The sequence below is a fragment of the Aulonocara sp. 'chitande type north' Nkhata Bay genome, linkage group LG17 (assembly GCF_057382095.1).
Source record: "Aulonocara sp. 'chitande type north' Nkhata Bay isolate Kocher_YH1m ecotype deep benthic linkage group LG17, A_spYH_male_GT1.1, whole genome shotgun sequence".
Taxonomy (NCBI): domain Eukaryota; kingdom Metazoa; phylum Chordata; class Actinopteri; order Cichliformes; family Cichlidae; genus Aulonocara; species Aulonocara sp. 'chitande type north' Nkhata Bay.
Genome location: NC_141360.1, coordinates 35157993 through 35170804, shown reverse-complemented (window position 1 = coordinate 35170804; position 12812 = coordinate 35157993). Strand labels below are relative to the sequence as shown.

General features: G+C 40.8%; 1 protein-coding gene across 4 annotated transcripts in view; it reads right to left on the bottom strand.

Annotated features, from left to right (window-relative positions):
• The window catches only part of dock4b (dedicator of cytokinesis 4b), a 138007-nt gene that overhangs the window by 69144 nt on the left and 56051 nt on the right, over positions 1-12812 (bottom strand). For all 4 annotated transcript variants that reach the window (XM_086268196.1, XM_086268199.1, XM_086268197.1 and 1 more), the window contains exons 9-12: positions 7872-7953; positions 7631-7691; positions 7387-7519; positions 5274-5362 (exon numbers count right to left, since the gene is read on the bottom strand). In XM_086268196.1, the coding sequence (XP_086124322.1) occupies positions 5274-5362; positions 7387-7519; positions 7631-7691; positions 7872-7953 (365 nt within the window). The remainder of the gene's footprint in view (positions 1-5273; positions 5363-7386; positions 7520-7630; positions 7692-7871; positions 7954-12812) is intronic.

Here is a 12812-nt window from a genome sequence, read left to right as displayed (position 1 = left end):
TATACACCACTTTCCATTATATCATTACTTATTGTTAATCTCTGGCTCTCTTCCACAGTGTATCTTTTGTCCTGTCGCCCTCCCCTCATTCACAATGGTCCTGCAGATGGCTGCCCCTGCGGTCATTTGAGGGACCGGTATTCTTCCTATTAAAAGGGAGTTTTTCCTTCCCGCTGTCACCAAGTGGTCACTCATCAGTGGCTGTCTGATTGTTGGGGTTTTCTCTATATTATTGTAGTGTCTATGAGGACCTATGAGGCAACTGTTTTTGCGATTTGGCACTATATAAATAAAACCAGTTTGGTTTGAGAGGTCCGTATGCATAAACACACTACCCCAGAAAAAGATTCTTTATAGCTAGTATATAGCTAGCTATTTTAGTTCCCATATTGTTACCATGGTGATCTAGCCAGGTTGAAAGAGAGTGCCCTTCGTGACTTTGAATGCGCTGGCTTTAGGCTGTAAACCTCCCTGACCCATCAATCTCACTGCATAATACATTACTTGGTCTTCTGGTCAAAATAATTCAAAAATAATACAGTCCATCAATAGTGTGTTCATTGGGGCACAATGGCTTAGTCAGAAATGAAAAGGAGAGTCCTCTTTAGTTCAGGGGAGACCTTTTTTTTATCTTTTTCTTTTTTATACCCTAATCTGCCAAATCTGATTCAGTCTTGGGCTCATATAAACGAACACACACACAGTCAGGCTTTAAAGGCTATTGCGGGGCCAAATTACTATTCCTGAATGGTACACGTTGCTGAGTATAACAAAATCACTCTCAACCTTTGCTGCCCTCAGCCCACCGGACCTGCCTCTTCACAAAAAATTAAAAAAATAAATAAATAAATATAAAAAAGCTGCAAAAACAAAAACAGTTGAGTCGTCGCAGCCTCTTCTGTCACTGCCTACGCTCGCAGTGTGGAGGTGGGAGCTGAATTATCTACCTGACCTGACTCACACAGAGCCAGATTCTTATGAAATCCCTCTTACAGGTTACTGGGTACACGCAAACAAAATCTTTGTTCATCAGTACCCTCTCTTGTCTTTTGAATTCAATTACCCAAAAAGCACGGCCGACCCTGAAACACACAGGTAAAAAAATACTCATTAGGCTCTAGGAGAACAAAATAAGTCTCCAAGTCTTCCCGTCTCTCTTCCACTTTACTGCAGAAAACAGCCTGGTGTTCCTCTTATTTTTCGGGGCAGTGTATTCATCTTCCCCCTTGCTAATTGGCTGCTAATAAGAGACTTCTGGCATACTGCCAGTTCAGTTTTAAAGGAGAAAAACACAGTGAGACACAAATCATGATCCGCACACACACACACACACACACACACACACACACACACACACACACACATGGAATCGTGCACAAATATATAAACATGCACACAAATCCACATTATGTGTATCTCACTCTGCAGCACACTTGTTTTAATTGCCCTCCTGACACTAAGTGTAATAAACTGTAGTTCTTAAAGGGGATCTATTATGCTCATTTTCAACGCCGTGTTTTTACTGTCGTGCTTTCTAGAACAGTGGCTTCGCATGATCCTTACACCTTAACTTACACAAGGTTCATCCTCAGTTCATCCACTGTCAGAAAAGAAGCTGTTTTCCATCCTCTGCCTTTAATAAATCCTTCTTTTGATTGGTTGCCCCACATAAACAAAATGATTTTTACAGTATTAAAGGGATACCTTGTAAATGCTACTTGTAATAATGAGATTGTATTACTATTAGGGCTGGGTATCGTCACTGATTTCTAGAATCGCTTTGATTCCGATTCACAAGGCCCCGAATCGATTCGATCCACGATTCGATTCAATTCGATTCGATTCGATTCAATTCAATTTGAATCTGTGAAATTTTGCCTCAGACAGTCAGAAATATTATAATTCAGATCAGTACATTAACATATTTTTGTATCTATAAAAAGGAAGCTGACACTCGCAAGACTTTATCAAAGGTGTGAGCATCACAGCAGATGCCTTTGTGTCAAAGTAGCTGAAGATAAAACACAGAAAAACATGAAGGTGATTTTCCTGGCCTGGGATTTTATTAGAGACACAGCTAAGCGTTTTGCATAAATTTAAAAAGTTTAAATTTGTTCAGTAGCCTATTGAACGGCAGAAATTAGGTTTTCTTTTCGGAAGTAAGTAAAAGGGGAAAAAACAGCGGCCAACAGCGCTGTAAACAACGGTAGACTTGTGCGTAACAAGCAAGCGAATAATGAAGAAAACAGATTTTTAGACGGGAAACTGTTCTTGAAGTATACAGAGAGAGAGAGAGAGAGCTGTGCATGTAGTGTGATTTTATCATGGTGGAAGCAAAACAGCAAAAGTAAGAGGGAATTCATGACGATGTTTATGTGAAGCTTAGTTTGGATCTTCTTTTGCTTTTGCTTTTTCTTTTCGGTCAATATTGTTTGGAGAGCGATCAAACTAACAGCTCTAGAATGAGAGCAGGTACACGGATTCTGCACAAAGACGTAAACACAAAGCGCGGACCCACCGAAACATCAGAATCAGCGAGCTGTCGGCTTTCAGCCCCGACCGTGTCCGTGCCGTCGGGTGAGAAAGGCCACATCTCACTGATTCTGATCAGTCGGCGGGTCCGCGCTTTGTGTTTACGTCTTTGTGCAGAATCCGTGTACCTGCTCTCATTTACTGTTTTAGCTGTTTGGTGGTTGTCGAAACTGAGATTCGGGCAAAATAAATTTATATTAAAAAAATCAATTCAGGATTTTAATGAATCGATATCACGTTATCCAAGCCAGAATCGATTTTAACCGATGAATCGATTATCAAAACCCACCTCTAATTACTATTACTTTAAACAATAAGCATGTTTGATATGGGCATTCATTAATGTAGCAGTATATATTTGACAGAAAATATTGAAAAGAACAACGGGTCCATGATAAATACAGCGTGACATTCCATAGCTCGTGTATGGTTGCTTTTACAGGGACACACTAAGAAGATGAAACATTCCCTCCAGTTTTCACATTTGTTGACGCAGCCTGGCACGCAACTCTGTTCTGTTATCTATTCTGCAATGTCGCTCCGCGGCAGAATAATTGCCTTCTGGGAGGAATTGACTTTTTAGATGAGGATATGCCCCAGTGAAATCTGTTGTGAGTGATGCTCTGTATAATTCTTTGAATGTAGAAGGAGCCCAGAAAGAAAGAAATCACTGCAACTGGACTGCTTCCTGGAATATGTTGTGTTACATTCAAAGTTGTTGCTCCACACATTAATATACTAAGTATACACTCGCTGGCTACTTTATTAGGTATATCTTTTTAACTGCTGTTAAAACCTGTCACCAGAGCATTAGTCTTAAAGGCAGGTGTGTGAGTGAAAGACATGCAATTACAGAGATAGTAGTTAAAAAGAGCACCATCTAAGCAAAGTAAATTAATAAATGACACTTAATATCCAGAGCTCATTATCTTTAATACTTAAATTATTACCTCTATGTTGTGATTAAAGGGGTTTTTTCCCTCTTCTGTTTCATAAGATCAATGTCACAGTGAGTTAAGTGGCAGAAATGTAATTTTGGAACAAACAGACTTTAATTATGCATGCCAGCATTAAAAAAAAAAGAAAAAACCCTGCAGCCCTCCTCTAATACCCTTTGAAAGAAAAAACACTGAGGCTAATCAGCCGCACAGCTCCATCAGTGTCTTCATCTGACAGCAATTCAACAGCTAATACTCAAGCGTTTGTGATAAACTTTGCACTGCAGCCAAAACAGGGGACTGAACTCTAAAATCATTCACTTGCACGTGCTTGTGTGAGTGCGTCTGTGTGCTTTGCATATTGCTGTCAAAAGAAAGCCTCGAGCAAACACTTACATGACGGATATGTTTTGAGAGAACCCTGCAAAGTCAGGCAACACGCTGTCTTCTGCCAGTAACAATGTGTTTACCAATGAGTGCGAATAATTGCCCCTGATTACAGAAAAAAGCAAAAGGTAAAGATGAAAATGTCACATTTATCCAGCAGGCATCAAGAAGCTTGTGCCGCATCTGCAGTGATAACTGCCAAAAGGTTGTGGAAGTTGAACAGCAACAATACAGAACATTATCAGTGCGCATAATCTGTTATTAAATCTGATCTCTGTGCGTGGCTGGGAGTTATCTATGATAATATGACCAGTCAGGAGAAGCAGGAGTAGTGAGTAGAAAATAAAAGCTGTTATAGAGATCAATATGAGATTAGAAAACCAAAGTAAGTAGCTAAAAGAATGAAATGCTTGCTCAATATTCATATTTTTGTACTAAGAGAAATTAAACAGTACTCATTTTAGAGGGACAACTTTTGTTGTTGGTGTTAAAAAATAAAAAAAATTAAATAAAAACACGGCTCGGATCATGCAGAAGGTGTTAAGTGATTTCGTGTCACAGCATCCTCTTCTCGCCTGTACGGGATTATTCTCACCTCGAGCAATTATTGGTTCTCTGAGGGCAGGTGGAATGGGGTGCTGACTCAGCAGATCGGATCTCGTTTCCATATTTCCATATATAACGTATAAGCAGGCGTTAGGAGATGGAAACACGCATAGTGTTTATTTTCACTGAGAAAGTAGCGGCCTCCTGGAGCTTCTCGGCTACATAACGGAAACTTCTGATGAGCAGTCCGTGACTGCCAAGAGCTGTTTGTACACACTGATGCAAGCAGCTGCAAATTAGCCAGCTCTGTTTAATTTGTGCTTATGCCCTCTTGCTTCACAGTTTGCACCCCTTTTCACGCTCCCCTCACTGTAATCAATCAACAAGTTTCTTCTTCAAGCAAAATGTAACTAGCACCTTAATGACTGCATCAGTATTAATCTAGAGTCCACCAAAGTATTGATCGCATTGCAGAGCGATCATGTTTTTGAAAGACTCAACATTCTCATTTTCCACCAACTTGTTGCTATGGGAGACCACTGATTCTGCTGATCAGCATGATGAAATTTGAGCTATTAATACAAACTAGCTGAATACATAGATTCCCTGCAGACACAGAAATGTAAGGACTAATCCACTCCCACAGAAAAGAACTTAACTCCCACATGATAGCTACTGAGAATGACCGGAAACTGAGTAATACATGGCAAGATGTGCAACTGCGCTGCTCATTTTGTCATCGGAACATGATGAACTTCACATGCAGTGCTGAACCCCTCCCACCCCTGTTGTCTGATGGCTTAAACCACCTACATGATTGTGTAGGTGTGAGAAATTAAAAGCAATGAGTTAAGCAAATGGGGTTCTCACCAGTGTTGGATCCAGACAAGTTGTACCTAGAATTGGCCTTTTTGATGATGTTCTCATGGATCTGGGACCATTCGCTCTCAGTGTTACACCTGGGACACACACAAAAAGAAAATTACTGCAGATTTGCACAAATGCTCCAGAAAGAGTCCGGTAAATATCCTTGAAAGTGAGTCAGGATTGATGGTGCTTAGGCCGAGCAAAACCAAAACTGCTGAATCCTACACTTCATATAACAAGAAGCATTTTTTGCATTAATTCTTCATTTGTGAAAAAGGCACACCTCTCTTTGAAACTCCATGAACCCACTCTGTAGAAAAAGCTTGCTGTTGGAAATTGATAGCATCATCACTGCTCTTCCCATCCAAGCCACAATGTTTGAAGTAACAAGTGCTTTTACCCTTGAAAAGCAGCTGAGTTTCTGTTACGCTGACCAACCACTTTCTTGAAATTCACTGTATATGTGACATGTGACCAAAAGCTGCTTTTTGTTGAGTGTATTTAACGCTTAACGGTGGCATGACAGAAAAAAAAAAATCAGCTTTTCAATGACGTCTTTTCTGGACTCAACTCACAAAACAATTGGGTCACAACTTTCATGCTAGTCCAACTAAAACCTGTTGTTGCCTCAGGTGTGAAGAAAGTGGCTGCATGTTCTTGTGAGCAAAGTACATTTGGCCAGTTACTCTGATGCTGCTATAATTTAGGTCAAACTACTATGTCAACAGATGCCTTTTCATCCCTGAGAGAATCACATAGACTTGACTGCAGTCATCTAAAGTGTAAAAGGAAAGGTGCATAATTTTGTTGGTCCAGATTAATGTTCGTGTACTCAGACTACTACTTACCTAAAAGATTACTTGAATACGTTTCCCTTTTGCATTTATGTCCCATATTACATAATATTTTTAAAAAATATATTTTCTTAAATCCAAAATTATATGAATACTCTCAAGCACAGTCATAGTTAAATAAAATAAGACATATATGCAATCTAAACTCAGACATAAAAAATGAATCTTTACTCTGTCTTCTTGGAAGGCTTTATGGGTTTTTGTTCTCACGTGTTTTAAGTGTGCACTTTCAATCTGAAAGTTGAACCTTGAAATAAATCCGGTCTAGTACGCCCCATGCCCCTCCTTTAGTCTCACCCTTGTTCACCTGTATGTAAAAAATGTCAGCTGCCGTCAGCCTTCATTAACCCCTATCATGTAAACATGCTATCAAACTAAGTTAACAGTTCATCTGAATATTTTAATAAAACTTCTGGGGGCTTCAGCCTTGTTGATAAGGTGCTTTGATAAAGGACTCCCACTCGCTTTTTCCCAGTAAAGCTTTTAATGCCTTACATTAGCTTAATAAATTACCCTTAAACACCACAGCTGGAGCTTCAGTGTTGCTGATTTTTAAAAGGCTGAATGGCAACTTTGAGACTTCCATGTTGTTCATCTGCTATAGATTGATTTTCAGCCCTGCCACTCTTTATTTTGTCCTGCACTTGTCCAGTTTCCATAAATTTTTTGAGGACACTGTGCATATCATGCAAAACCTTCAACTAATAGCTCTTAGGTAATCAACTTTTTGGAGCAAAAATACCTTTTTATGCTTTTCAAATTGTGTCATCTTTAGAATTTTTTGATTTAATTAAAGAAATGGGAGGAATTTTGTGTTCCTTTTTTTACTTTTTAAAGTAACAGTGAATAACAATCTAATTTAAAATTGGTTCTTTGCTAAATTTGTCTTCTATGCGTGGACAATACACTGATTCATCACTTGAATCAAGTGTTTGTTTGTTTTGGGGTTTTTTTTTATGCCTGAATGATTCACAGGTAAGTATTATGTAGATTAACATACAAAAAAAACTTGGTGGTGTCTGTGCAATGCATCCATTTAGTCTATACATGTGGCTTGCTAACCAGTCTTGTGAGCAGTAAGTGAGAAATTAGCACTCCATCCTCATCTGCATATGTGATCACTTCTGCTTTCCAAAAACAAAAAAGTTTTGGAAAGAAAATGAATAAGGAAATGACACATCATGCTGAACAAAACTTTAGCACTGGTTCAGTGTTTAGAAGAAAGAAGAATTCCTAAATAATAGTTCTTTACAGTCACTTACGTATAAACCTTTAGCAGGTGGTCATCCTTAGAGTCAGCAGTAAGTAGATCGGCAATGCTGACAACAGCACAGCCAAACGGCCGCCTGTACTGTACGTTACACTGGTTCTTCTTCTCTCCTGCTCCCATCCTCCCTGCACAGACACACAAAGGTATCCACGGTAAGAACAGTATGAAAATGAAAGAGATTTTTAAGAACGTGAGTAGTACTCAGGAGAATAAAGAAGAAATATCACTACTCCTACCTATTCTTATGATGTGCACAACGATGTAGACATCTTTTCGTAGATCACTGCTTCCCAAATCCTGACAAACGATGCAGGAAAACATATTTAAGCGTCCGATCCAATTACTGTGAACAAGCTGAAGAGCACTGACACTGCTTTTATTTTTCAGCATAACAGTGCATGAGTTAAGTTAGCTTTAAATAGCCTTAAATTGCTCCCAGTAAATCTTTTTTAACAAAATTCCGTGTTAACTACTCACCACAAATAGCGTGCATTGTCTTTCTGTCTTCTCTGGTGACTTGGGCAGCCCGCTCTTATTCAACCTTACAAAGAACCTTTCACTGTACAAGTAAGTGGACAGACAGAGACAGGGAACACACACAGAGATAAATGTGGTCAGGAGTGATGGCTGAGTGTCACAGTAAACAACAGTATCCAAGTTTTTGCTAACAGAAACAGAATAAAGATTAGACACTATGTCAAAAAATGTCAAGTGCAGAACAGTGGGCACTGGAGAAATCACTTCAAAGTTCAAACTTCACACTGAAGCTGCGTGAAACAGAATATGAGGCGGGAAAAGGGAAAAGAAAAACAGGCAGAAAGGGTTCAGAGGCAGAGGGATAGAGGTTTAGGAGAAAGATGCTGAAGAAAATCCCCAAAACAGAATGCCTGTAAAATATCTAACAAGAACATTCACATGTGGCTGAATGAAAGTGCTTTGCTGCATATTATGGATTATCTCTGACACATTTAAAGACAGTTACTAGGCTTTCATCAAAAAATCATAACTCAATCATAACTGCCAGACTAGATGGCATAAAACTTCTGGCTGTCACAGGGCTGTGCTGAGGACCAAGAGAGAAAAAGAAAACTTGTGAAAAACACTGTATATAGAATTTATACTATTTCAGGTTATAAAGCTCCTGCAATGCCCTTATCTCTTATGTGCATTTGTGGTGAGGAGCTCAGTCTTTTTTACAGGGCTCAGAGTAGAGACCTATTGAAAGGAGCCAGTTGATGTGGTTGGGATGCCTGAGCAGAATGCCTCCTATGTGCCTTATAGGTGAGGAGTCCAGGTCATGGCCCAGGATATGTTGGCGAGACAACACCTCTAAGTGTGCTTGGGAGAGGGCAGCTCTGCTAGTCTGCTCCCATAACCTGATAGATAGATGGATGATGTTAAAATCTGGCATATAGCCAAGAACTAAGAGGTAAAAAAAAAAAGTGAAATTTGAAGGTCACTACGACCTTTCACGGAATTCTCATCACTGCCAAGTCTTGGGAACACCCACAGGGAATTCCGTTACATCTGGCCACAAACTCAAACTCAAACTCAAGAACGAACTTTTTCGCGGTCAAATGTTTCTTGGCGACCTTACGTCTGTCTATGGACATTTATACGCCATTGATGATTAAATCAAACTTTCCCAACATCTAATCATTTCAACTTTTAATCAGAGCGAACCCTTGGGCCAAAGCTGAAGAAATCCCCTCAAGGAATTCGTGAGATATCTCTCACAGTGGAACACGAACTCTGCATAACCAAAAAATTGCCTCATAATCTGGAATGAACCGTCTCCGAGTCTTGCCTCAAATGCCCCTCACGCCCATTTCTGTTCAGGCGGGAAATTAAGTGAATGTCACGCAAAAAGACAGAAAGGACAGACACTGATCGCCTTTTCATTCTCTTTGTACTTTGTCCTTTATATCTCGTATACACTGTGTAAAAGAGGCAGCGGAGGCATCCTACTGGGCCCCTCTCATCCTGGCAGGCGAGCTGAGGGCTAATCCAGTTAGGTGACTTTCACAGTCCTCCGATAAGCAGAGAGAAAACCTTGTAATGCACCCACGCCTGACAATGAGCCAAGTCATTGGCACGGCTAGCAGAGCACGCTACAGTAGGCTCATTCAAACGAGAGCAGAACACGCCACAAAAGATCACATATAGCTTGACCGCAGTGCATACAAATACGATCGATTGGGATGTTTTGTAACTGTCAGAGGTATTAAAAGCTCCTGCTACAAGCTCAAAATTGTTTGGGCTCTGCAGTGATGTAAATAAGAGGCAGCTTCTCTTACTGTAATTCTGTGTTTTGTATATGTAGGGCAGTGGGTGCTCTTGTTTGAGTTAATTAGGCTTCTGATTATTAATTATACAAATGCTTATGATTTTTTATAAATGTATTCCTTCAGTAAAGTTTTCCTTTTCTCAGCCATACTGGAAGGAACCAGTTGAGGCCCAATTTGATTTGAATGCAGTTGTTCCTCATTAGCTGCCCTCTGTAACTTTCCAGGCCATTTATCCGGCCATATGGAGACAGATTCCTATGCATTAGACATGAGACTTTGCGCCCGCTTTTCCTAATTAGTGCTCTATTGTTGAAACCCCAAATGCCAATTAACAGCCACTCCTGCAAACACAGACTCAAACAAGGTCTCCCTTCTTTTCAACACCCTTCCCTCGCCACCAGCTCACAGCCTCGCAGCTGCAGCGTGTTGATCGCCCGAGCCAAGGGGACCAACATCCCCCAGTGGGACCTTATCTCCCTCTATCACCACTCACATTAACATAACGTAAATGGCTGATTTCCCTCCCTTCTGGGCTCTTGCTGTTCCCCCTCCTAATATCGATGATGGCATTAGGAGCTGTGCGCTCTTCCAATGAGCGGACGGCTGGAAGGGGAGGGGGGTGTTCCAACTGAGGTGTTAACTGCTAAATAAATGAACTGTCACCACCTTGTAAGTTGGTACTAAATAAATAAATACATCAAAATATACGTTTTAAAAGCCCGACAACAAAGGAGAAGAGGAAAGCTTAGACCTTAAGTAATCTAAACACTGAATAGCAAGTGGCGCTGAGAAATCATGAAAGGGCACATTGAAAACACTCAAGAGTAAATAATATTATTGCGATTTTTAGCATTTTGCGACGTGCCGGAATGACATAAATTGTGATTTATTGCGGATTATACTTTGTCAGTATAGGTTTTATCCAAAAGGATAAACCTATCTCACTTGATCATACCAGCACTGTCCCTAAAACCTGCCATAAATGTTGCCATAAGACAGAGTCAGTCTGATATCAGTCTGCGATTAAATGAGGTCAACTTGGCAGTTGCATGCAGTCTGTTTCAGGCAATTAATTGTTGCAGCAAATAACTGTGAGAAATCTAAAAATCACATATCTGTTGCTTTTACATTACATTTGCACTCAACAACATCCTGTTCTATAGGAATATAACCAGAGTACAACCGGCCAGCTGAGTCAAGTCCCCTCATGCTCATCCACAAAGAATCATTCAGACTGATGGCAACATGTTGGCGATCTGTCATTTCTAAATTAGAGAGGAATCTCTCTGAGAGTGATTGCAATCAGTCCAGGTCCAGATGACTGCTTACAGAAAGGCTGCCTCCGATCAGCTGACCTTTGCAACTGCTTTGTAATCAAAGTGGTTGTAAGTGTGCAACATCCTCAAGCTCTGGGCAACCATTTAATCACCACAAGTTACAATTGGCCCTATTTTTACTGTGACTGAGCCACCAGCTTGCTCTGAATTAGGGGGTAGCTTTGTCAAGCTAAGTATGTCCAGTGTCGGATGTTTTCAGCTGAGCTGATTTAATAAAAGTTTGTTCTGCTAACATTGTCTCAGGCCGGGAACAACATCGGAGATCTCTGTCCAGAAGAGCGCAGTCCTAGGAACAGCTAAGATACTGCGCAGGACCCTCAAGCTCCCAGGCCTCTGGTAGAGGACCCGAGCTTGAAGGATTAACCATATATATATATTTGGACAGTCTCGGTCGTTGTGTCCTTGGGCAAGACACTTCACCCGTTGCCTACTGGTGGTGGTCAGAGGGCCCGGTGGCGCCAGTGTTCGGCAGCCTCGCCTCTGTCAGTGCGCCCCAGGGTGGCTGTGGCTACAATGTAGCTTGCCATCACCAGTGTGTGAATGTGTGTGTGAATGGGTGGATGACTGGATGTGTAAAGCGCTTTGGGGTCCTTAGGGACTAGAAAAGCACTATATAAATACAGGCCATTTACCATTTATATAAGTAAAATTCAACTTCTGAGGAGCGAAATATGAGCGTATAAGACGGTTTGTGATGTGCGATCTTGGTGTCGAACAGCATCAGAACCCACAGCATGGGCCGTGAGCGCAGTACAGTACAACGCAGTGTGTGCGTGTGCGTGCGTGTGTGTGTCCTTCTGGAAAGCCTGACAAGGAGTCTGTACTGAACACAAAGAAGCTGCCATGGTGCACAGGGGATGATGGTGTTGGCGTGGTATTGAGACAACGGGTCAGACCCCCCCATCTGGTCTCGCGTGCGTGCGCACACACACACACACACACACACACACACACACACACACACACACACACACACACACACACACACACACACACACACACACACACACACACACACACACACACAAACCACCAGCACAGAGGGAAGCAGCAAAATGGCTCTCTGCCAGCCAGATTGTGTAAATGAGTGCGTCTCTGTTTATGCATGTGACCAGACAGTGAGAGACACGTTGGCGAGCTGCCACTGCGAGATTTTCCTAAAAGACAACTGATGCAAGCAAATGCACTTGCAGACGTAGAAAATTAGAAGCATAAAGGCACTGTGGTCGAAGCCTCTGACTGCCTTTATCCCTCAAAATTGCAAGAAAACCCAAATTGTTGATTTAGGCAACAACATAAGTGGTTATGAGAAAAATATAGCTTTGTCTGTGTCCTCTCTTGCTGGGTTGAGTTTGGATAAATTCACATTTCATTTGTGATGCATCATGAATTCCGAAGCTGCTGTTAAGTATATAATTTCAGCATTACTGAAGTGGACTTTACTCTACTCCAGAAAATGGATTTTTAATCCACTTCAAATATATATTTAAGCTTAGTGAGTGTAATTACTCATGCTCAGCTAAGGCACTCAATCTTTCAAAGAAGCAAGAAGATTGAAAGAAAAGAGGAAAAAAATGATGACATAAAAAGAGTGACAGTTTAAAAGAAAGAACAAAAGGGCTTCAAGTGGAACATGATACGATGGCGCTGAAGACTAATTACCCACTTCACGACAAAAAAGTACCCACTTTCACTCTGAAAAAAACCTTAATTATTACTAAGCCATATATTTTACAGGGACACTAAAATTTTAAGAAATACAAGCGGTAGTAAAGTAAAATTAATTTAAAGCT